The sequence below is a fragment of the Schistocerca americana genome, chromosome 1 (genome assembly GCF_021461395.2).
Source record: "Schistocerca americana isolate TAMUIC-IGC-003095 chromosome 1, iqSchAmer2.1, whole genome shotgun sequence".
Classification (NCBI taxonomy): domain Eukaryota; kingdom Metazoa; phylum Arthropoda; class Insecta; order Orthoptera; family Acrididae; genus Schistocerca; species Schistocerca americana.
The window spans coordinates 486160719-486185510 of NC_060119.1; the positions used below are offsets into that span (position 1 = coordinate 486160719).

General features: G+C 43.6%; 1 protein-coding gene across 2 annotated transcripts in view; it reads left to right on the forward strand.

Annotated features, from left to right (window-relative positions):
• LOC124604371 (GATA-binding factor C-like) overlaps window positions 1-24792 on the forward strand; it is a 652859-nt gene that overhangs the window by 524998 nt on the left and 103069 nt on the right. Inside the window, exon 5 of one of the 2 annotated variants that reach the window (XM_047136473.1) lies at window positions 10883-11017. In XM_047136473.1, the coding sequence (XP_046992429.1) occupies window positions 10883-11017 (135 nt within the window). The remainder of the gene's footprint in view (window positions 1-10882; window positions 11018-24792) is intronic. The other variant, XM_047136472.1, reaches the window with a different exon arrangement.

Here is a 24792-nt window from a genome sequence, read left to right on the forward strand (position 1 = left end):
ACGTCTGTCATTCTCAAAGTTACCCATATAACGCCCTTTCCGATCACTGTCCCTTTTCTCTGAAAATCTATCATAATTACTGTTACTGAAAAAATTACAGGTAGTCCCGTCGTCATTGTCGTACTCGAGTTCTTGTAGCAAAGTCTTAAAAGTCTCAATGTCGTCTTTACATCTTCCGGCCAAAGCAATTTGTCTTATAGATTGTGGCAACTTAGTTAAACAAATGCGAATTAATTCAGTCGGGCTATAAGGGTTGGACAGGAACTGATTCTTTCGAATCATGTCTTCAAAGTACTCTGCCGGCGTGCGGAACTCAGACTGTTTGAAATTACGCTGCATAATAAGACTGTGTTTGACTCTGTCTTGCGTGTTTTCGGACCAATATGCCGATAGAAATGCATGATAAAAATCATTTAAATTATTACAATCTCTAATGAGTGCGCGCATCCGCGTCGCCGGTTCGTTTTCTAAATATCCACACATGAATTCTAGTTTGTGACTTAGTGGCCAATTTGGTGGAAGTGCGTACATAAATTGATCTAGCCATGCACATGGATGTATGTCATTCTTAGAATTGCGGAAGATCTTAAATTTCCGGACAGTCAAAAAGTGTTTATAATCAAAGTTTTCGCCTCGTGGCGACAAAGACCTACCGCGTCTGTCCCGGTCCGAATGTCGATTATTGTAAAGTTCGCGCGCCTGGCGCTCTCTTGTTGCATCCCGTAAATGAAACAAATTATTTTCTTCAAACCCTTCTGCTACCTGTGATTCTAAATTTCTTCTGCTATCTTTTCCTACAATTTCGCCTTCGATCTGCTTGACTTGCTTTCGTAATGCCTCAAATTCCCTTTTCACGCGTTCATTAAATTTTCCCTGATTTTCAACATGCTTATTTATGTTCTGGTATTCTTCGGTTTCTGCAAATGGTAATGGAGCTGTATCATCCGAATCTCTGTCCCCATGTAAACTAAGATTTGTCAGTTTATCTGAAATTTCCTCCACTCTTTCCGATAAGTCACCAAATTGTTCTTTCTGTTTATTTACGTCTTCCGTAAGTGTCGCGACTCGGGTTTCAGTATTGTCACATTTGGTAGGTAGCTGTTCATATTGTTGTGTTAGGTTATTTAATCTGTCATTTGGTACTGATCCTTCGATTCTCTCAAATATTTCTTCCTTATCCTTTGCACGTTGTGAATTTAACTCTGAAAAATTCTGTACTATCACGCGATCTCTTTCTTCCTGTTCTCTATCCTGTTCCCTTTGTCTGATTTCTACTGCAATTAATCTATTATTGTGAGAATTCAGAATCGGTTGTACTTCTTCCCTGATTTCTTTCTTTAATTCATCTTTCATATTTTTGAAACATGTCCCTATTCGTGAATCTATCCGTGTTTCCAAAGTTCCCATCTCTGTTTTAAATTCAGATCCTAACCGAGTTTCCATTGTTCCCATCCGTGTTTCCATTGTTCCCATCTGTGTTTTAATTGTTCCCATCTCAGTTTTAATTGTTCCCATCTCAGTTTTCATTGTTCCCATCTGTGTTACCATTGTTCCCATTTGTGATCCCAGATTTAATATTGCACCCATCAACTGCTCCAAGGTAGCCGGTTCGCAATTCTTTTCGCGCCTAACATTTCCCGCAAAACCAGTTTCCTCCGTCATAGCTGTAAAGCTATCTGTGTTCGATACAATTTCAGAATCTTCTATCGTTAATCTCGGATTCTGTGAATTTTCTGATTGAGAAAAATTTTGAAATGGTTCCGGACTATTTTCCCGACTTATTACATTGTTTTCCACTTCATTATCCATCATACTGTTTTCCTCTGTTGGCGAGTTCGCCATGTTAACAATTTCGTTATTCTCACTATTCATCATTTTTGCCTTTTTCATTGATCGCGTAATCATTTACAAAATATACGAAAGATTCGTCACTGTACGAAAATCACACACAATGACTCCTTATCTCCAACAGTACTATTCACACGAGATGTTTCCCTCAAACACGATTAACGAACAATTGAAATAATTGCACAAAATTGTCAAACGCGTATACAAGGCAATAAAAATTAAATTTTGAAAAATACCATTAGAAGAATGCCAATTACCAAATCTACACACTCAATACTGACTACAATCACTAAACTCAAAATTACTACAACAATACTACAGTCTACAATTTTCACAATCAGAAGAATCCAAGGGACGATCCGAAGCAGCGGTCGCCTCGTGCATGGGGGCTTAATTAAATAAATTATTAATTGAAAATGTTTTTTTTTTTTTTTGTTTTAGTAACTGTATGTCCGATTACGCAGTCTCGTAATCGGTTGGCCCTGACTAGTATTATTACGCTATCTGACTGCAACAAACAATGTAAGAAAATTTTCGTAAACACAGTTAATTAATTAAGTCCCCAGCAACTATAAAACCTACAAAATCCAAGCACAAATGTAACTGTTCTGTATGTGGGAGTGTGACTCAACGTACGCATCTGGCACGGTTCTTTTTCAACAAGACAAGAATTTTGATACCAATTATACTGACGTGACAAAAGAAATTTAGAAAAACTATAATTACGCAAGAAAACCAGAATTCACTCTAATACAAGAACACAAGCCAGATGCTTTGTTGACTGAACCTGTAGTGACGCATTATTTCAGACACACAATTAATAAAAGAACATTGTAATTTTTACCTTCATATGTATTGACGAAATGCACTGCTTACAATAACATCTGCTATCTCTCCCATCAAATAACTGCATAAGACATGGAACTATACTCTTTACTACAACATCTTGTTCCAACTTCATAACAACCACGAGCTCTCGACAAAACTGTCCTCTACGATCTCTTCACAAGCACTGACTGCCACGAACTCTAAACAGGCACTGTGGAGGCGGCTTAAAAGTACTCTTTGGCGCACTCTCTGGCGCAGTGGCACAGTGTAGCCACCTTTCACAGTGTTTTGGAGTACTGTAGGATATGTTTCCTGCTTAGCAGCATTGACCTACATTTTCCCCTCATACATAGCAAGATGCTATTCATTTCGCTAAACAAATATTCTTCCCAAGTCATCCTGCATCCTCCTGCAGTCACTAAAACACGACGCTTCCCCTGACACCGTGGTGTCATCTGAAAGCAGTCACAGACTGCTGCACTCCCTATCCGATAGTTCGTTTGTTTACGATTAAACTTTCGCTACTTTAATCTGTGCAGAGGGAAAACTATTTACTGCGCGGGTATCCATCGTTATAGGAATGTTGTTCCGATAGTGAGCTGCAGTATTTACGTTGTTAGTGGTGTTAGTGTCGTGAGTTACCGTTAGGACACGGTACTGCCACGGCGACATACGGATGAAACACAAGCGTCTGTGAGAATTACAGCTGCAGACAGTCAGTATAGTTTTGAACAAGGTGAGCAGGGCTTTAATCATAAAGTTTTTTTTGTCAAAATGACAGAAATAGTGTTGCTACTCTTCGCGAGCATCGATGCATCGCTCTTAGAGGTCACTCGGCTACTCCGGATTACATTTGGAGAATCCGAATCGTTCCAAATTGGGTGGCAGTCAAGATTACCAGATTTGAATCCGTGCTGTTTCCTGAAGGACAGCATTTATCAAGGGAAAGCTGACACAGTTGCTGGTTGAAGATGAGGGAAGTAGCGGTCTTCCTACCTCAGATGTTACGGACAGCAGTAGAGCAGTATCTAGTGCTGTTCCAGACTGTCGTGGATGCAGAAGGTTATCACATTGAGCCACGTTAGTAACCTGGAACGTAAACATAGCACGCAATTAACAGATGTTACCCTCCCTTGTGGAAATTAAAAGGTGTTTCTTCCAATGTTTTTTTTTTTTCTTTATTTCTCTTCCGCGTGTCGTTACAAAGGCCTTACGATCATTCCTTTTTTACGGAAGCCCCCGTACGTTTAGTTATAACCACCCTGCGCATAGAGGACTCTAGCGGTCCTATGGTACCTCCCTGGGACAATCCAGATGATACCATTGTCACATATCTCAGAACCTGTTCCCTATTCTCGAACTTTCACTAACATTCTGCAACGTAGCAGTGCGGCACTTAAACATATAGTGGTGCTTTAAATCAGAAAAAGCGTTTGATGCCTTTACTTCACCCTCGAAGAGTGGAGTTCCTGCGAACTGTCGTACTGTAATGTCAAGTAGCAAATCTGAGCTGCTCCTAAAAGTTGAGGGCGATCAACGAGAGGATACTGAAAATGAAAATGGCTACGTACCGGAATCTGTGACTTGGAATGACATTACTATTATAGGAAATCAATTAAGCAGATGTTGGCTTATCAGCGTAATGAAACGTGTCCACTGTACGGAGTGCGCAAGAGTACAAGCTTTCGAAAGAGCTAACAAACACTGTCAGCTTTCGAAATGAGAAAAGGGTTCCTAGCAGAATTGAAGCTGTAAAGGCGGTTCATGAGTAGCATACTTCACTGTAGTGTGAATGAGTCATGCTTTGCGAAACATATAAACATTTATAAATTTTCTTGGGTACAATACATCTATAGCTATTTCTAAATACTTTATATAGTTGATTGGGCTCAAGAATCGCAACATAAAAAACTGCCCATTAATCATATAATTAGACAAACATTATATAAGTTAGGCGTTCTTTTTACACGTACCTTCTGTAACTGCAAGAATTTTTGTATGAAGCGTGAAGAATTCTATCAAACAGATGAGGTCCGTAAGATTGCAGTGCCATTCTGATAGAAGGCTTTACCCGGCACTGTGGCAGTCGATCCTGGAAATCATGTGAACGGCATTTACAGGAATCGATACTTCGTCGATATGGGAGAAATAAAGCAGATCTTCAGGCAAATCTTTGTTCCAGGAGAGCTTCCGGAAGCGAAACTTGCTTCGCTTTTGTATGGATGCACACGTCAGTGGATGTCTCAGACGCGGACTGGCGTCTCAATGGGTGAGGCAATAGCGGTGCAGTGGTCTATCTTGTCGTCCATCACTTCTCTGGCTAGCGCCCCATCGATGCCACTAGCATCGTCTGTCACCTGCTTTTCCGGCTGGCGCCACTGCGCTGGCGCCCCGGCTCGCATTGTCCTACCGTTCCCACAACTGTGTCGAATGTTCGGATAACCGTTCGCTGTGCTCTATCGGAGGCTGACGTGACAAAGTTTTACTGACAGATTAGGCAACTGTGACGATGTGATGAAACGCCAAAATGCCGCCAATCATACGTCGCTGGAGTTGCATTTTGAGGCCTGTCCTTCAATGAAGTGTTTGCCTGATGGAGTCACTGTTGCAAGACAAGAATATACTGCCGAAGTGTATCGAAGGGAAACTAGCGCGCGGTAGAAACATACTTCGCCCATCTTTTCTGTTATACCACGTGGGAGAAGTTATTTTTGGATTCTTATCTGGAAGAACGAATGTTCAAATCCTCTTTCGGCCATACAGATTTAAGTTTTCCAAGGTTTTCCTAAACTGCTCGAGGTAGATGTCCCCAAGATCTTTTCGAAAAGGACAAGGTGGATTTCTTTCCCCAATCTAAACTTGCACTCCAACAATCTCATCGTAGACGAGACAGCGAATCCTAGTTTTTCTTCCTTTCTATACCGTAAACATATTTTCAAAGAAAACAACAGAACAGGATGGACTGTTACAATTCGAGGTTATTGCAAACTCATTCCGTACATTTAAAAGAGCGACGTACTCTTCTTGACAATAACAAGAATCTTTCAATTCTGCAGGCTGGGTTCACTGTCAACTAATTTTATTAAAGGGATATCATTGTTGCCTTCGTACGTAAGACTACCAGTATTAATTGATTAAAATCCATTGTCTCAAATTCGCTCTGCGACCTTTATCAACTAGAATACTGCGTATATTGTGCTTCACCACACGTCAAAACATTAAAAAAACATCTGACATGTGCACAGGGTGTCCGAGGAAGAATGTTCAATATTCAGGGATGTGACAGCTTTCGAAACAAAAAACCACAGTAAAGATGGGACCTAAAATGCGTACGTTAAGAGCTAAGAGCACTTCTCATCTTCACTACAGTGTGACACACCTCTTCTGTTGAACAAGTGCTCATAGGTATTAAGGTATGCATTTTAGACATCATGTTTAGCAGAATTGTTTACTTCGAATGATTTTTCCTGTCATATCCCTGAATATTCACCTTTCCTAAAACACGTTCACTGTATTAACGGGTGCCATTAATTTCATTCATCGCCAGGTCTGTTTAAATGGTACTCTATCCTCTTCGCTAACTCACATTGTTTTCCTCTTCTGTTTCTACTGTGTCCTTAATTTTTTTCATTACAGTAATTAACCCCAAGCACGAATTTTCCAGAAATTATTTCACAAGTATGGAATGATTTAGAGACCGATTGACGTGTCGTATTAGGTACAACGGTTTTGACTATCAGCTTTTTGGTTATTCTATAGAATTTTGGTTCCTATGCAACAATTTCCTTTTAGTATAAGCGTCTTTTCTTTCTTAAAAGAAGGTTTGCCCCGTTTCGACTGTCGCTAAATTCTTTTGCTTTTATGTTACCTGCCATTGACAGTTTTGCTACGAGTACCTTGTAGTTTCTTTGACGAGGAAGAGCCTATCACGATAGGCCTTCGGTATGCGAGACATACGCGAGCTAAATTGCGCGTGCGCCGGCTGTGTTTACACGGGCGCGACAGTGGCTGGCTGCTGGCGAGGTGCTAGTTCGCCACGCGGCCACCGCGCGTCGCGGCAGCACCTTCCCCCCCTCGGGAGGGCAGAATTTACTGCGCCTGCGCCCACCCACTTGCCATACTTCACGAGCCAATAACAGCTTGTCGGCCGGCCTGCGAGGCCCCGTTTTAATTACACACCGCGCCGTGTTTTACATTCATCGGAAAACTTTATTAGTGCACAGATTAAATACAGCTAGGCGCGCGTAATTATATAACACCTGGCGCTATCGGCCCGGTGCCCTCTTCTGGCTCTCGGTCTCGGCCGCTGCCAGGCGTGCTGTGGCCGGTCTCGTGTCGGCATTCCGTGGCGAGCAGCGGAGGTTATCTGCTGTGCAGCAAAATCGTTACGGCGTCGGTGCGTCACTTCTTGCCCCCTGTACACGGCTCGGCTGTGGAGCCCATAATTATAACGATGAGATTTCCTTTCCTTTGAGTCATTTTGCCTTACAGTACAAAGAGTAATTATTGACCTGATCGACAGTAAACATCCTGACGTTGCAATGCAACAGCGGTATTGTTTGAACGATTTATCAGCCTAGTAGTTTAGCGTTGGAAGATTTTTGTACTTCACTTCGTTTTGTTCGAAATTATTTTTGTGACAGCGGGAGTTTGTAGATTAACGAGTATCTGTTAATGAATGTATACCAGGAACAGTTGAGTATTTACCGGGTGTCTCTCCTAAGGGTGGTCGGGCGCATTTCCTCTGGCTTTCCAACAGAAATTTGCAATTTAGTTTTTGTAATGTGTAGCTGGAGGCAGCCCAAACAAATACAGCTCGTCATGTCTTTTATACGACGCGCAGTGTCGATGAAAAACGTAGGTTTGTTTCCCCTTTTACAAAAAAAATTATTTTAAAGCGAAATTTTAAGTGCCCATTCGACAGAGCGGTTCCAGATTAGTGTAGTGCTGTATTCGTTTTATCGGTATCTGTTAACAGGTGCAGTAAAACAAGAAGACCAAACAGCAACCCAGCAGCAACTAAGTAGTGTTGCATGCTTAGCGGTAGCAGTCAGCACGGGCCAGGGTGGTATTGTCGTTGCTGGAGTAATGGTTTTTCTTCGTAGTCTACTACTGTCCCTGCTGATATCGCACAAGACTAATTTGGGACTGCTCCATCGAAAGAGCACGAAAAATTCTATTTTATTTGTAAAGGGGAACATACCTGCGCTTTCGTACGACAACGGGTGCACATGAAAGACTTGATCAGTGTTGGTTTGAGCTGATTCTTAACTACACAATGCGAAAATGAAATTGCAGATACCTGCCGAAACACTAGATAAAATGCGTCTGACGATTCTGAGGAGAGACACCCTCTGTAAGGAAGTGTGGCATGCAGCAGTTTACTCAGTTGTCCCCATGTGTTAGCTCAAGAATTAACTTTAAATGCCGCGTATATGAATACATGAACACACGTAAAAATTTCAGATTATAACGATTTAAAAATGTATACAAATAATTTCAAGACGTGTGTAAAAGCTATATTTCACCCTTTTTACAAAAAATTTTACTGCAAACGATGCCGACCATAACTTCACTCCTCTTTTCAAGGGCACAGGTTTTATTGTTTAAAAAATACTGCTTCAGTTTTTGGGTAGATAAACGATTTATGGCCGTAAGCACACAGCATAAGACTCATTACTTCGAACACAATTAGATGTCACCAGTGTTCCGTCAGTTTCTTCATCAGTTTCAGTATAGAGGGTGATTTTCCTAAATGAGGAGAATCTGCAAGGAACGATCCCTGAAGGGTGAGTAGCACAAAAGGCTATAGGAACATGTGTCTGGGAATGTATTCCAAGGGATGTACACCCACTCGAAGTGTAGACAAAAGATCTGCGAGCGTGTTCCCGTTATCAGCACCATTGGGATTGCCCACCAGCTTGGGGTAAGCCAAACGACCGCGTGGAACATAGTCCACAACAGTTGCCCTGTCAATATCACTCACAACGCGTGCAAGCCGAATCACCTGCGGACTTAACCCGTGGGGACGGTTTTGTCGCTGGTTTGTAGCACAGACCCTCACGGTGCTTGCTTGGGGTTTATGTCACCCTTCCTATTCACAGATTGGACTACCTTTACGAGGGGCGGTATCGTCAATCTTCGTAACCCTCAAGTAAGAGGTACGGAGAATCTTCGCGGTATGGTGGGAGGGAACCGTCAACACCGGCTCAGCCTTAGTGTGTGGACAGGTGTTGGTGGCGAACCCTCGTGGGACCAGCCGTCATAACAGAGCGCTTCGCAAGCGAGGCATATCGGCACTTCCAGCGGGTGACCTTGCCTCCCCCGCTGGAAGACGCACCTTTCGTGGTACGAAAGGTAATGTGGCCACTACACGATGGTGCTCAAGTTCACTGCCCTCTTGAGTGTTGAGATAAAACACTACTACAGACAGAATATTCCCACTTGGCAGGTGTGTTCTCGTGTGTGCTTTCAATCATCGAAACCTCCACTGTAGAAGATCTTTTCTCTCCGCCCCTCTTGGAACGCGTTTCCGGCCAATTGTCCATATAACGTTTCTTGTTCACATCGTCTGAGATGTTTCCTCCGCTTTTGCCACAGTTAGCGAAATCACTTTGCATATTTGAGATTAGTAAGATAATCTACTTCGACATTTACACGAGAACCACAGCAGTCTTTGCTTCAATATGTCGGCAGATGAACGAGTTACGAACAGTAGTGGGTGCGTGGAAACCATTAATTTGCTTAGTTTAATGTATGGATTCCTTACGGATAAGATTACGGTATCTGTGGTGGTAACTGTATTATACACCGTGGTTCTAAATTATGTTACTGCTCAAATGGTAGATATGTTTTTGCTCATGAAATGCGTATTTAAATGAAAGTTGCCTTAACACAGTGGTCTCAACTCGTAGACCATCATGCACTAACACACAAAAATTATGCTACGCTACACTTGGATATAGAACATGTCTGGTGCACGTTAATAGATTTAAAGGGCTATCAGATGATAACGAGACAAATGAGAAAAAAATGTTCGTAAACTGTTTATTATTTCGAAAGTAAGTGCCATAACTGCAAAAATGTTGAAATGTGCGTGAAAACTTATGGGACTTAACTGCTAAGGTCATCAGTCCCTAAACTTACACATTACTTAACCTAAATTATCCTAAGGGCAAACACACACACCCATGCCCGAGGGAGGAATCGATCCTCCGCCGGGACCAGCCGCACAGTCCATGACTGCAGCGCCTAGACTGCTCGGCTAATCCCGCGCGGCAAGTGCTGCAGCTGTTAAGACCGAGCGAGGTGGCGCAATGGTTAGCACACTGGACTCGCATTCGGGAGGACGACGGTTCGATCCCGCGTCCGGCCATTGTGATTTAAGTTTTCCGTGATTTCCCTAAATCGCTCCAGGCAAATGCCAGGATGGTTCCTCTGAAAGGGCACGGCCGACTTCCTTCCCCCTTCTTCCCTAATCCGATCAGACTGATGACCTCGATGTTTGGTCTCTTCCTCCAAACAACCCAACCCAACCATAACTGTTAAGACATTTATCCATTGTGGGCCAAGACAGGTAAATGGCCTCATGGAAAAATTTTAGCTTCTGCTTGCGGAACCATGATTGTATCTAGGCCCGCAACTCTTCTTTCCAACCAAATCGACCGCAACGAACATCTCTCTTCACGGTTCCAGACATGTGAAAATCGCATGGGGAGAGATCGGGTCTGTATAAAGGATGTGTAAGGAGTTCCCAGCGGAACTTGTGCAGCGAAGTCGGGACAGTGTTGGCAACATGTGGGCTCGAGAATCAATCTCGTTTTGACTGCTCCCAGTTCGTGTTCGTCCCATTTGAGTTGTGACATAATTTTGAATCGCTCTGCAGTTTCTGAGGCTAGCAATGAATTTCTCTGTTTGTGACTTAATCTTAACACAGAAATTAACAGCATGATCTAATCTTGAGATCTGCTCTCCTGGACTGAATCTTCTCTTCTACTTGCTCGTCTCTCGCCTGCCACCGCTTGCCCTCCCGCTTGCAGCCCCTCCCGCCACTAACCAACTAACCCTGCTCGCAGCTGGTGCAGCCGCTGTGCCCTCGCTTTATCGCAGCGCGGCTAGACGGCGTCTGGCGCGCGCGCTAGCTGCAGACAGCCAGCCTGCTTTCCTGTCCGTGACGGGTATGATATCGTGCCCTTTGTGCCAACTGTCTTTGCAGTCGGCGGCGAGGCGGGCGGGCACGAGCTGCGCCAACTGCAAGACGACCACGACGACGCTGTGGCGCCGCAACCAGAACGGCGAGCCCGTCTGCAACGCCTGCGGCCTCTACTACAAGCTGCACAACGTGAGTAGCGCGCCGAGCCACGCACCTACCTACCACTCTGTCCACGGGAGCGACTAACCACACCCGACTCTGTGTACCTACCAACTGTCCGAAACGGCTGCGCTACAGGGCGATGTATTTAAAATTCTAGTTTAAGACGAGACAGAATTTCCTGTGCAGATATTACCAACTAGGGATCAGCACCGGCTTCTCACAGGTAGCACCAAGTACCTACGCCTGTAAGGCTTGTCTGTAACAGGTAGTGAGGAGCGAGATAATGCATGACGGTCTCGGTCAGGGTTACGTCGCACCCCTCTTTCGGAAAAAGTTTCCAAACAGCCTGTTAAAGCCTGATATAGTCGAGCTGCAGCAAGTCTTGCCTCACAATTTTCATTGGGTTTTTGAGACCACGTACCTCTCAGTGCTATAGCCGTTCTAGTGCACTAAGAAAGACTCAACCGTTTCCTACGAATTTTTTTCATAAACAAAACGAAATCAAAATGTTATAAGTAGGCACCTAAGTAAAAAACTAATACCGTTAAATTCGTTTTTCCTGGTCAAGAAATCAATATAAATGAAGTCTTTCGAAAGAAGTAAAGCAATTTCGTCGAATTTTTAATACACAAAGCGAAATCAATAAATCCATAAATCCTAGCCAAGTAAATTCTATTTTAGTTTTTATTCGTACAGATAAGATTACGACGTTTAATTCTGTCATTGACCTAAACTTCGGCAACGGCCTTGCCTCAGTGGATACGCCTGTTCCTGTGAGATCACCGAAGTCAAGCGCTGTTGGGCTTGGCCGGCACTTGGATGGGTGACCATCCAGGCACCATGCGCTGTTGGCATTTTTCGGGGTGCACTCAACCTCGTGCTGCCAATTGAGTAGCTGCTCGACCGAATAGTAGCGGCTTCGGTCAAGAATACCATCATAACGACCGGGAGAACGGTGTGCTGACCCCCCGCCACTCCTTTTCCGCATTCTCGCCTGAGGATACCACGGCGGTCGGATGGTCCCGGTAGGCCACTTGTCTGAAGACGGAGTGCTTTTTACCTAAACTTCCAAAATTACTTTTTTCAGTGAGGTTAAAGAACTAACAGTGCCATCTGTTGGTACTTTGGTGTACTACATTGTGACGATCACGCCACTGAGGTAAACATCCGAACTACTAAAAACTTTAAATTGTCTTTTTTTCCGTCATCCGATTTTGATGAAATAAAGCCTATATGTTACCCCAGGCTACTCTCAAGTTAACAGTATCTATGAGAACCCCATGAAAATTCCTCTAGTTGGGAATTAACGTATTCAGACAAAGTTTTTAAAAGTAGTCTTATTATGATCTCACACTCCCGACATCACCCACAGTCAGTGCTTGGCAAATATTTTTATTGTACAGGCACAACTGTTTTACAGCTCCTATTATTAGTATAGACACTCTGTTCAACTTTACCTTATGAGTGACAATAAGCACTCCGTCTTCAGGCCACAAGTGGCCCAACGGGACCATCCAACCGCCATGTCATCATCAATGAGGCTGCGGAAAGTAGGGACATGTGGCCAGCACATCGCTCTCCCAGTCGTTATGATGGTTTTCTTTGACCGGAGCCGCTACTATTCGGTCGAGTAGCTCCTCAATTGGCATCACGTGGCTGAGTGCACCCCGAAAAATAGCAACAGAGCATGGCGGCCCGGACGATCACCCATCCAAGTGCCGGCCACGCCCGACAGCGCTTAACGTCGGTGATCTAACGGGAACCGGTGTTTCCACTGCGGCAAGGCCGTTGCCCTTATGAGTGACAAATACAAGAGAAATAGAGCGGCGATGCTTCCTCAGGAGGCACGAAATGCATTCAGTCAATCTCACGAGACCTGTAGAGACAGCAACAACCTTATGTTAAGTTCGTAAGGCGCTAAATGAAAAGTGTAGGTGTGTTATTGGTTGTCTGAAACCACACCACTTGTAAAACTCTACCAGGTCGCAGGCTCATGGCCGCCAGATATTCGTTGTAAGGTAGCTGCCAATGAGGAGAGAACAAATCAGGCTTACCAGGAAATCTATCCATTTCGTGGGAATGTTACAGCAGCTCCAACGTTCATATCCAGTAGAAGCATCATAAGGCTCAATGGATCCCATATCGTACCATCCCCTAGGAAACATCCCTGGCAGTACTGGGAACTGAACCCGGGTCCTCCTCATGCAGCAGCAGTTCGGTTCCAGGCTTGTGCTTTGTGAGCCAAGGATAGCGAACAGGCTTACAAATTCGGCGCTGCAGGCCGACATCGTCAAGCGTGTCCGCGCCTCGTCTGCGTCCGCGATAGTCCTCGAGGGTTCCGTAATTACGGGGGAGAGCAGGGGCTGTAGCTGCCCCCTTTGTGCGAGGAGCGCGCCTCTCACGCTGGCACGATAAACATCGCGGCACGGAGCACTGCCACAATGCGGCCCCGCTGCAGAGACACACGGCCGCCGCCATTCTCCGGCGACAAATTGGCGACATTCTTTATTATTTCTCGCTGAAGGGTTGGACGTGCCCGCCGAGACGTGAGCGCGCCTCTATGGGAGTCGCTGCCCGGAATTAATGGCCCGCCGACAATGGCCGTATTGGGCCTAACGCGTGTCGACGTTTTGAATGTGTATAAAAAGCGGGAAACAGCCGGCGGACGGACAGCCCGCGCACTCCACTCTTATCATCTCGATCGAAACGGGCGCGGACTACCGTGCTGTGCCAGACAGACATGGGACCCAGCGGCCGGCGCTGCAAGTAGGCCGTTGTCTAGCGCCGAGATAAGGCCGCTTTCAGCGAACTGTGAGCACGCCAGGAGGGCGCGTCGTAGACCGGGGGTAGGTGTTCCGTGGCAGGTTGGGCTTTCACGTCATAACTCTCCTGCTACTGACATTCAGAGAATTGATTACGTGATTCTTGTACCGTAATGGACCCTCCTGGAGAACTGTGCTTGTTAAAGCACCGCTCGCGGGACGGTGAGTTGCACCGGCTTCGCGGCGAATCCGCCCAGCAAATTAACGATGAGGATCGGTGTGCTGGCCCTGCTGGATGTGGTTTTTAGGCGGTTCCCCACAGGGTGAACACCGGTCTGGTACCCAAGTCACGCGTCTGTTACCGATTCGCAAACATTTAGAAAACTTTCTCTCGCTTTCACATGTATAACACTAGGTGTAGGCAGTAGGAGAACACATATCCCATCTCGGGAGTACCGGTGATCAGAGTGGCGAGAGGAAGGACATCCGACCACCCCTTGAGTTAGCCATGCTGACACTACAAAGGGACGAGAAAATGATGATGGTCTGACGTGCCACAATGGGCAAACTATGAATGTAGGAAGTTTCATGTGTAATTTAATTGTTACGAAGGAAGAGTCATGGTAAATATGATTGAAGAAGGCAAGAGGCACTGAAAATGTTGGTCTCGGAGGAACTAGAGATACTCAGTTGAGAGCACACGGCGAGGAGCGACGAGGTGTTGTGAAGAAAGGGGAATAACAGAAATCTCTTAGACACCTTAAAATAAAGAAAGAAGAATTGGCTAGGTCACATATTGAGCCACCAGTGCTTACTCGAGATAGGAATTGAAAGGATGGGAAAAAGAGGGAGAAGAAACTCAAGAAGATGCCATCCAAATGGTTCAAATGGCTCTGAGCACTATGAGACTTAACTTCTGAGGTCATCAGTCGCCTAGAACTAATTAAACCTAACTAACCTAAGGACATCACACACATCCATGCCCGAGGCAGGATTCGAACCTGCGACCGTAGCGGTCGCTCGGCTCCAGACTGAAGCGCCTAGAACCGCACGGCCACTCCGGCCGGCTTGCCATCCAAGCAGACAGATTCAACGAGGAAAGCGATGACGACTTGGAGCTAAAGATGGAAGCACAAGACAGGTAGGAGGGGGTGGGGATGGGGAGGGGTGTAGGAAAGAAGAGGAGTACCATGCTTGGACCTGCCCCAAGGCAGAGCAACTGCTGATGAGGATGAATGCTAAGCCATATTTCAGGACATCAGGGGAGGTCAGCGGATAGCCTCCACGGCACTAGAGGGAGCCACAGAGGGCAATAACTGTAGCGAAAAATAGATATTGGGATGGAGGGTGGAGGGAAAAACAGCTTGATAGTAAAGTTAGAGCAGTGTATGAGACACAGTTTTCTAAATAAGCATCCGTCGGAAATGAATGTGGACCTAGGCCATAAAACGACAGCCAAACAGCCACGAGATGGAGTAGTTTGTAATCGTCTAGCAGTGCAGTTTTGTCCGACTAAGTTGCTAATGTGTAATGCGGTGTTTGTTGCGCTCCATAGCACTTGTTGCCGTGTGCTCTCTGTACATTATCAAAGAGTTAGACATGTTGCCGTCAGATTTAAATATTAAAATCTCGTTCTACTGCATGTCGACCATCGTACTGCAGTTCTGTAGTACTGTAATTTTAAAGTAATTGCTTTACTAACCAGGCTTCGCGCAATAAACATCACAGAACGCTGGCGTCTAGCGATGACTGTAAAGCTGAAACATTTATCACCAACTAAGGTAATTAGTAACGGCGTGCTTTACCGTAACAGGTATTAGCTACGATAAGTTAGTTTAAGTGCATTGTACTCTGCTGAGAGCCCATCACTTGTTGGATATCGTTTTACGGCCATAGCTCCACCCGGTGCATTTCGAACCTGCTGATAACTGCAAAATGTTGCTCGGGAGTGCAACGTCCAGTGGAGATCCGGACCGTTACTGGCGCAGTAGTTGTGCGCATTCGACAAGCAGAGAGCGGGAATAGGCCATGGCGTTTCTGAACTCGTCAGTCCGAATTTGACCCGAAATTATTTAAAGAAAATCCTGAGGAGGAAGAAAGATTGTGTTTGACGTTCTGTCGACGACGACGTCATTAGAGGCGGAGCACAAGTTTGGCTGGGGGAACAATGGGAAGGGAAATCGTCCGTGCCAATCTCAGCGTTTGCCTTTAGCGATGCAGCAAAACCTTGAACTAGAGTTGATCTATCGTCCTCCCGAATATGTGTCCAGTGCTCTGCCAAAACGTCACATATCTCGGTACTGCTGAGAATCTCAATGAAAACGGCCAGCCGGGAACCTAAATGCCGATCTTATTCTGCAGAAATCCATGCACTGAGCCTTCCTCGGATACGTAAGTGGATGCGGTCCATGCAACGGTGCTTTTCACAGGTATGATATTTATTTTCCTACCAGCGGAACCAGACGAAGGGGAAAACAATTAGATACAGGCACTTCTGTACAAGAGTTCTCTGCAGTACATTTCGAGAAATTCATTCAGTCTTTTCTCGTGTATAACAAGTAACCATATTGGGCCCAGGCATGGTTGACTGCGGTAGTGTTATTCCAACAGTAAAACAGATCTTATCATTCCATTCGACCAATATTTTCAGTTGGTTTTGGTAGACCCTAAGGCAAATTTCTGAACTAAACTCCTGCTGTAGTAATGTTGCCAAATTATAATATCGAGAAAGATAGGGCGGGGTAGGGGGAAGTGTGGGGTAATCGCAGGTACTGAAGTCCACGGAGTTCGAAAGTCATGCAGGCTGAAGTTTAAGAATACACATTCGAAGTTACGGTCGCCATCTTTTGTCCTGTAAGCTTATATGCTCAAGTTACTTCAGTCAACATTGTGCATCAAGACATTAAACTATCCAGATTTGAAACACGCACAGTTATAAATATAGTGTAATCAGTATTATACCTCGGTTCTTATAGCAACTGGCGATCCCAAAGTTGATAGAATACTAGCTGTAACAGCAACGATAGCCGCACGAACAGCAATAGAAGTACTATGAAGGTACCTCGTTATGTTATCTACGGAAATTAGAGGCGCTACGTAGTTCGTGTTACTAGCGATAATTCTGGTGCATGTGACGGTTTTATTAAAAGTACTACTTGTGCCTGTGGTCAATTTTCAAGCCAGTAATAGCGTGATGCTTTCAGTGGAGAAATATTGTACTCAAAAAGCTTGTGCTTGTGGCCATTAGGAGACAATGACCGCAGTGTTTGCCATCAGCAGTACTCTTTCTCTCTCTCTCTCTCTCTCTCTCTCTCTCTCTCTCTCTCTCCCTCTCCCTCTCCCTCTCCCTCTCCCTCTGTCCCTCCCCTCCCCTCCCCTCGCCACCTCCCTCTGGCGCCAGGAAGCGCGCTCCGTTTGCCTCCGCTAGCCGGACATGATGCCATCCCCTACGCCATCAACGACCCTCTTTGTCCTTAGTGACCAGCCAAGCTGTGGCTCGTTTCCGCGAGACCAAACTGCCAGACATTCACTACACGAGAACGTCCGGAGCTGTGTTACATCCAAGTCACTCTCTTGTCCTGAGCTAACCTACTTACATTTCGCTCAGTTATTGTTAACTGGCACATTTGTGTTTTTAATACCTCAGCATCAGATTAAGCATGAAATCTAAACGTCGTCACTTAACGTCTGTATCTAAGACAGATACTTACTTTTGATCTTCTCGGACCACAGATTTAGTTTTCAAGGTTCATGAAGAACACTCACATCCAGGCCACGTGTATTCGGTTAACTGTGCGGTCTTATCCGGTACATATTATGTGTCACATACAAATGCTCTTGAATGTATCGAGACGTCAGAAAGAAAACGGCTGTTATCCGCTATGTATCAGATAAGGTGTTTTTCTTTATAGCTTACAAAATAATAACTGAAGAGAACTTTTATTCAATAGGTCGTTACTTTAGTTACTTACCAGAGGGTTACAGCAACAAGTTAGAATTGTTTGGGTAGAACACTATTTTCTCGGAGATGTAACAATGATGTATTTAAACCAGCTGTATACAAATCAATTTAAATTAAATTTCTATCAATTTCAAGTAGCGAGCTTTAGGGATGAATGCAACATGCTGTAAATAACTGGCTGTGTTCAGATGGATGTTCTGGTGGCGGTATGTTCATTTAAGCGAGGTTTCAAACGAGTGGCCAGTGTCCTGAAGGCGCAACTCAGCACACCCTCGACTTGTGGATGAAATGTAAAGGTGGTTCTGTCACGAAGCGACGAGCTTCCTCAATGCGCTGTTTGAAGTGTTCGGTTGGATTTCGCCGTCCATCTGAATATAGCCACTATATGTACACCATGTTGCATCCACCCCGAAACCTTTGAAATTTTCTAGTTCCATAACCGAAATTGATAGACTCTTCATTCGAACTGATTTAGAAACAGTTACAAGATGAAAAACTGTTCTACTTCAAAAATTATAAGTTGTTCTGTAACTTCCTGGAGGATAAATCTAAACTGACTTGTTCATAACTCTGGAGAAAAAGTAACTTTTCTTATATTTATGTATGTAAATAAATATTGTCTTCACTTATTATTTTGTAAATTATAAAGGAGAACACCTTCATCTGGTGCACCCAGTATGTATCTCTAACTGTTCGGTTACACCTTCATCATGATCACACCAGTAGATTCAGATTAGTAAAGAATAACAATAATAATAGTAATACACATTGAGGTCACTGTCTTGAGTAGCACAGTTTGTTGTGTTTTATTGACCCCCCTCCCGCCGGTCCCCGTCCCGCGTCTTCTCTCTCTCTCTCTCTCTCTCTCTCTGTCTCTCTCTCTCTCTCTCTCTCTCTCGACACAACTCTGTACCGCTGTTTGATGATAAGAGTATTCTTACTGGGGCATTCATGAGTTTTCGTGAACAGTAATAGGTTACGTAATATTTGCTGGTTTCGTTGCTCTTACTGAGGATCACATTGCGGTAATGGACTACATCATTGTTTACATTTTGATTTCCTTTCAGGATTTTATCCTTCGTAGGTACGTTTTGTGTAATTGTCATAGTGATTAAACCTTAATTAAGTCAATTACTTTTCTAGAAACTGAGGATTAACAGATGAACGATGTCAAAAACGCATCCTGAAATTAGTTCTTCTCCACTGTGTGGTGCTGAAAACTTTTTCCAGTAGTTTCTCTTATAAAGCTGTCATATAAATTCCTTTCGCCTTCTCTGTTGCATCAAATATCTTTCTTTGTAGCCAGAGGTCACTCATCGCAACTGTAGCGTAGAACATAAAACACACTAAACGAGTATCTTGTTTAATAGATTTCGTAATTATACATGAAGGCAATATTTCATCACTAAATTAATAAATTAAAAACATAGTGACATGAATGTGAATAAAGAAGCTCAAAGGGAAATTAAATGATAAAAAGAAAGTTAGAGTACCTCCAGTTAGCAGGATGGAAGGCATTATTAGCTAAAAAATGTTAGTGGAAACCCACATTTTTTACACAGTTACAATAAAATCGCTGTATAAAAGGCAGCGGGTAACTATGATCAGTGAAGATTGAGTCATTCAGCTTCAGACTCAGTTGCTTTCTTGATCCAGGCGGCAGCGATATTTACCAATATTTCAAAAAAATTTTCAAGTGTTTGTGAAATCTTATGGGACTTAACTGCTAAGGTCATTAGTCCCTAAGCTGACACACTAATTAACCTAAATTATTCTAAGGACAAACACACACACCGATGCCCGAGGGAGGACTCGAACCTCCGCCAGGACCAGCCGCACAGTCCATGACTGCAGCGCCTGAGACCGCTCGGCTAATCCCGAGCGGCACCCATATATATAAATATATATATAAAATCAGTAATTGTTAACAGAATTACTAAGTGACGAGTCATTTCCCTACTTCGAATTTGTTAATGGCGTGGCATTTGGATACTTTAAGAGAGTAAACACGTCACGAGGCCTTCGACTTCCTTAAGTGAAATGTTAAGTTACGAGGCACTTCTGTCTTAACCATTGCAACACTAAGAGGGAGAGGAAGGAGACTCTTCGTGTTCACCTTCTGAAAATATTTAATCTAGCCAAACCTCTTATATTTTAAAATTCTGAAAAAATCTGTTTACTGTTTTAATGAAGTCTTCTTCAAGATTTCGGTATTACTTCAAATTTTTCAGTCAAACTTAACCCAAAAATTTTAGGTTTTGGTAGGAGTTCTGATTCAGTTCTTGTTCAAGATTTTCAGGATCAGGACCATATTTACACATCAACATCTTTTTATAAAGTGTGTTGTGAGAAAAAGTCAAGTACAGTTAACGGAATTGGTATTTTTAAAAATTTTCTGTAGTGATCATAAAGTTGTTCCTCCCCTCCCTCCCCCCAAACTTGGTAGTACACATTACTGAAAATGCTTTGGTATAGCTAGACCTTTGCTAAGAGATATTTTGTGGTTGTGGGCTCTAGATATACATAAGTACCTCCTTAAAAAGTATGTTGCTGATATAAGTCAATAGCAGTTAACGAATTTATTTTTTAGAGAATTTTTAGTGTGGGTCTGAAGTATACCCCTCTCGGCAATACAAGTTACTGAAAATGCGTTGGTTGTTTGTTGTTGTGGTCTTCAGTCCAGAGACTGGTTTGATGCAACTCTCCATGCTACTCTATCCTGTGCAAGCCTCTTCATCTCCCAGTACCTACTGCACCCTACATCCATATGACTCTGCTTAGTGTATTCATCTCTTGGTCTCCCTCTACGATTTTTACCCTCCACGCTGCCCTCGAATGCTAAATTTGTGATCCCTTGACGCCTTAGAACTTGTCCTACCTACCGGTCCCTTCTTCTAGTCAAGTTGTGCCACAAACTCCTCTTCTCCCCAATTCTATTCAATACCTCCTCATTAGTTACGTGATCTACCCACCTAATCTTCAACATTCTTCTGTAGCACCACATTTCGAAAGCTTCTATTCTCTTCTTGTCAAAACTATTTATTGTCCATGTTTCACTTCCATACATGGCTACACTCCATACAAATACTTTCAGAAACGACTTCATGACACTTAAATCTATACTCGATGTTAACAAATTTCTCTTCTTCAGAAACGCTTTCCTTGCCATTGCCAGTCTACATTTTATGTCCTCTCTACTTAGACCATAATCAGTTATTTTGCTCCCCAAATAGTAAAACTCCTTTACTACTTTAAGTGTCTCATTTCCTAATCTAATTCCTTCAGCATCATCCGACGTAATTCGACTACACTCCATTATCCTCGTTTTGCTTTTGTTGATGTTCATCTTATATCCTCCTTTCAAGACACTGTCCATTCCGTTTAACTGCTCTTCCAAGTCCTTTGCTGTCTCTGACAGAATTACAATGTCATAGACGAACCTTAAAGTTTTTATTTCTTCTCCCTGGATTTTAATACCTACTCCAAATTTTTCTTTTGTTTCCTTTACTGCTTGCTCAATATACAGATTGAATAACATCGGGGAGAGGCTACAACCCTGTCTCACTCCCTTCCCAACCACTGCTTCCCTTTCATGTCCCCCGACTGTTATAACTGCAATCTGCTTTCTGTACAAATTGTAAATAGCCTTCCGCTCCCTGTATTTTACCCCTGCCACCTTTAGAATTTGAAAGAGAGTATTCTAGTCAACACTGTCAAAAGCTTTCTCTAAGTCTACAAATGCTAGAAACGTAGGTTTGCCTTTCCTTAATCTTTCTTCTAAGATAAGTCGTAAGGTCAGTATTGCCCCAGGTGTTCCAACATTTCTACGGAATCCAAACTGATCTTCCCCGAGGTCGGCTTCTACCAGTTTTTTCCATTCGTCTGTAAATAATTCGCGTTAATATTTTGCAGCTGTGACTTATTAAACTGATAGTTCGGTAATTTTCACATCTGTGAGCACCTGCTTTCCTTGGAATTGGAATTATTATATTCTTCTTGAATGCGTTGGTATTTCTAGGATTAAGTGTTGGCTAAGTGACGAGGCATCTGGCTATTTCAACGAAAGCCCGATGTCCGCTGTGGCAAGGCCCTCTCGGGAACCTAATAGCGTGGCTGTCGGTGTGCGGAGTGCGGCCTACGCGGCAGGGGCGGGCGCGCTGGCTACCCCCCGCTGGGCGGAAGCCGTGTGCGACATTGTGTCGCCTACAAAGCCCCATACAAGTGTCCAAACACTCGATATCCCGGCCCCGCGGAAGCGATTGCCTCGGTTGACTCCATTGTGTGTCCCCTTCTCTTCTGCTCTCGCCAGCGCTTCCGACAGTGCCGCCTCGATTCGCGCTGAGTGGGTCCTCTCCGCCAAAGCTCTGTGCGCCTCTGCCGGCCAGGAATGCGACAGCTGGGGAGGGGGTGGGGGGCACGAGGACCTTCAGTCCTTTGCGCCATCAGTCACTCCGCGCTACTCTGCCGACAATAAATGTTAGCGTTCACGGGCGATACGGATCCTTTTCGACCGACGAGCTTACAACTTTTGAGTGTTTGCAGTCTGGGACTACAACAAACACAATTGCGACTGTTGGCGTAACATTCTCCACTCCAGTATTACCAGAAAAGTAACGACGCAATGGATTATAACAACAAAATAAAAACTTTTATCAATTAAGAATGCTTCAAGGTGGAAATTAATCAGCTACTTGACACCTTTCAACAGCTCGGTCCTGAACCTTTCCGTATTGGAATAATACGAAATGTTCAAATGTGTGTGAAGATTACAGGAAAATTTTTCTCCGTGTTAGGTAGCAAATGCTCTCAGTGGCCTCGTCGCGTAAATTCTCAATAAAAAATCCGATCTTTCTACATTATCCATATTTGTCTTCGGAAGAAATTGACTGTCAAAGAAGTATCAGAATCACAGATTTTCGACCGAAGATTACATTGACGGTAACTATAAATAACATTAACCCTGTCTGTATTTCAATCGCGATGCATAGAAAGAGACATATACTTATGCAGCCTTGGTGAGTGCTTAGCCGGTATCCCTATGGAGTAGCTGACGTTTTATAATTTGCAGATCATATATCGTGATGAAAACAGGGTCGACGAGGAAAATATTTCATCGATGGCGCCAGTGTAAACGCTGGCCGCAGTGCGCACTACTAAGTTACTTGTATCTATGTGATGCCGTTGCATCTTCCACAGTCATTTATTCACCTGACGAATATAATGGTGGACGTTGGTGAAAACTGATATTTTTATGGTGCGTTAACGCGACAAGCGCACTGAGAAAATTTAAAACAACACATCCGTTGCGAATTGTTTCGTGGTTGCATCCCTTCACTGTATTTGTGGAAAACGTAACCGTCGGCTAAAGAGTTATAAAGCCCCTTCATAACCCGGAGTGGCCGAGCGGTTCTAGGCGCTACAGTGGAACCGCGCGACCGCTACGGTCGCAGGTTCGAATCCTGCCTCGGGCATGGATGTGTGTGATGTCTTTATTTAGGTTTAAGTAGTTTAAGTTCTAAGGGACTGATGACCTCAGATGTAAGTCCCATAGTGCTCAGAGCCATTTGAACCATTTTGAACCTTCCCATAACGAGCCAATACTGGCGATGAAAAACTTCCCCAATCACAGTTCGAACTGCGTACCTAAGAGTCGAGCGTCTTCACATATGCGTGCACTTGCTACGTCGGTGGTTTAGGAGAGTGCAGAAGTAGATCATGAAGTGACACGATGTGAATGAATTCAGAGCACTACCCTCAAAACTGTGTGTGCGCCGTATGGATAGTTTATGGACCAGTTTGCTAAGTAGTGAACACGGCAATTGAAACTAAAAGCATGTGAGGAACTAAAAATGTTAATTTTATTTGTTTATTTATGCTAGATTACGATCTCGAGGTTCCGTCTTACATTCATCAGACATACTTAGGGAGCCCGTTTCCACGTAAAACTGCAGTGTGTATAGTACGTGAGGTTTATTCATAATAATAATAATAATAATAATAATAATAATGATGATGATGATGATGATGATGATGATGATGATGACAGAACAACGACTAGCTGATCAGATCCGTGTCATAATCAAAAATAACAGGATACCCCAGTCAGAATTAGAAAACATCAAACAACAAGTACAACAAATACTAGAACAAAATAATGTGCAATCAGAAGAAGAAGAAAATACAGTAATGGACTCAAACATTGCAGAGCAAACAAACAAAGAACAACACGCATCAATTAAACAATCAGAGGAAAACGACATCTTAAGACAGCCACCAGAACAAGCACAAATAGAACACGAAGTGACACACATGTTAGATATAGAAGAAAAATTTCAGCTGACATATATAGAATACAAAGACACAAGTACAGACATTAGACCATTCTTGCATAGACCACCAAATAACCCACAAGTCGAAACAACAATAACAACTATCAACACAATCATACACAACAAAATAAATGAAAATACAACTATGGAAGAGTTACAACTACTGGTTTATGTAGGAGCACTCACTACACTAAATATACACACTAGGCCGAGATCAGAACCAACCAACACACAGAAGAAACCCACAAAACCAGCATGGCAACACAGGCTACAGATCAGAATAGAAAAATTGAGAAAAGGCATCGGACAGCTAACACAATTTATAAGAAATGAAATATCAGACAAAAAACAAAAAAGGTTAGGTAAAATCTCACAACAAGAAGCAATAGAGCAATTAGATGAAAAGAAGCAGAAATTACAAGCATTGGCCTAACGACTTAGAAGATACAAAAAAAGTGAAAATAGAAGGAAACAAAACCAAACATTCAACACAAACCAAAAGAGATTTTACCAAGCAATAGATAACACACACATTAAAATAGACAATCCACCAAACATAACAGACATGGAACACTTCTGGAGCAACATATGGTCAAACCCGGTACAACATAACAGGCATGCACGGTGGATACAAGCAGAAACAGACTCATACAAGATGATACCACAAATGCCTGAAGTGATAATTTTGCAACATGAAAGCCGGCCGCGGTGGTCTCGCGGTTCTAGGCGCTCAGTCCGGAGCCGCGCGAC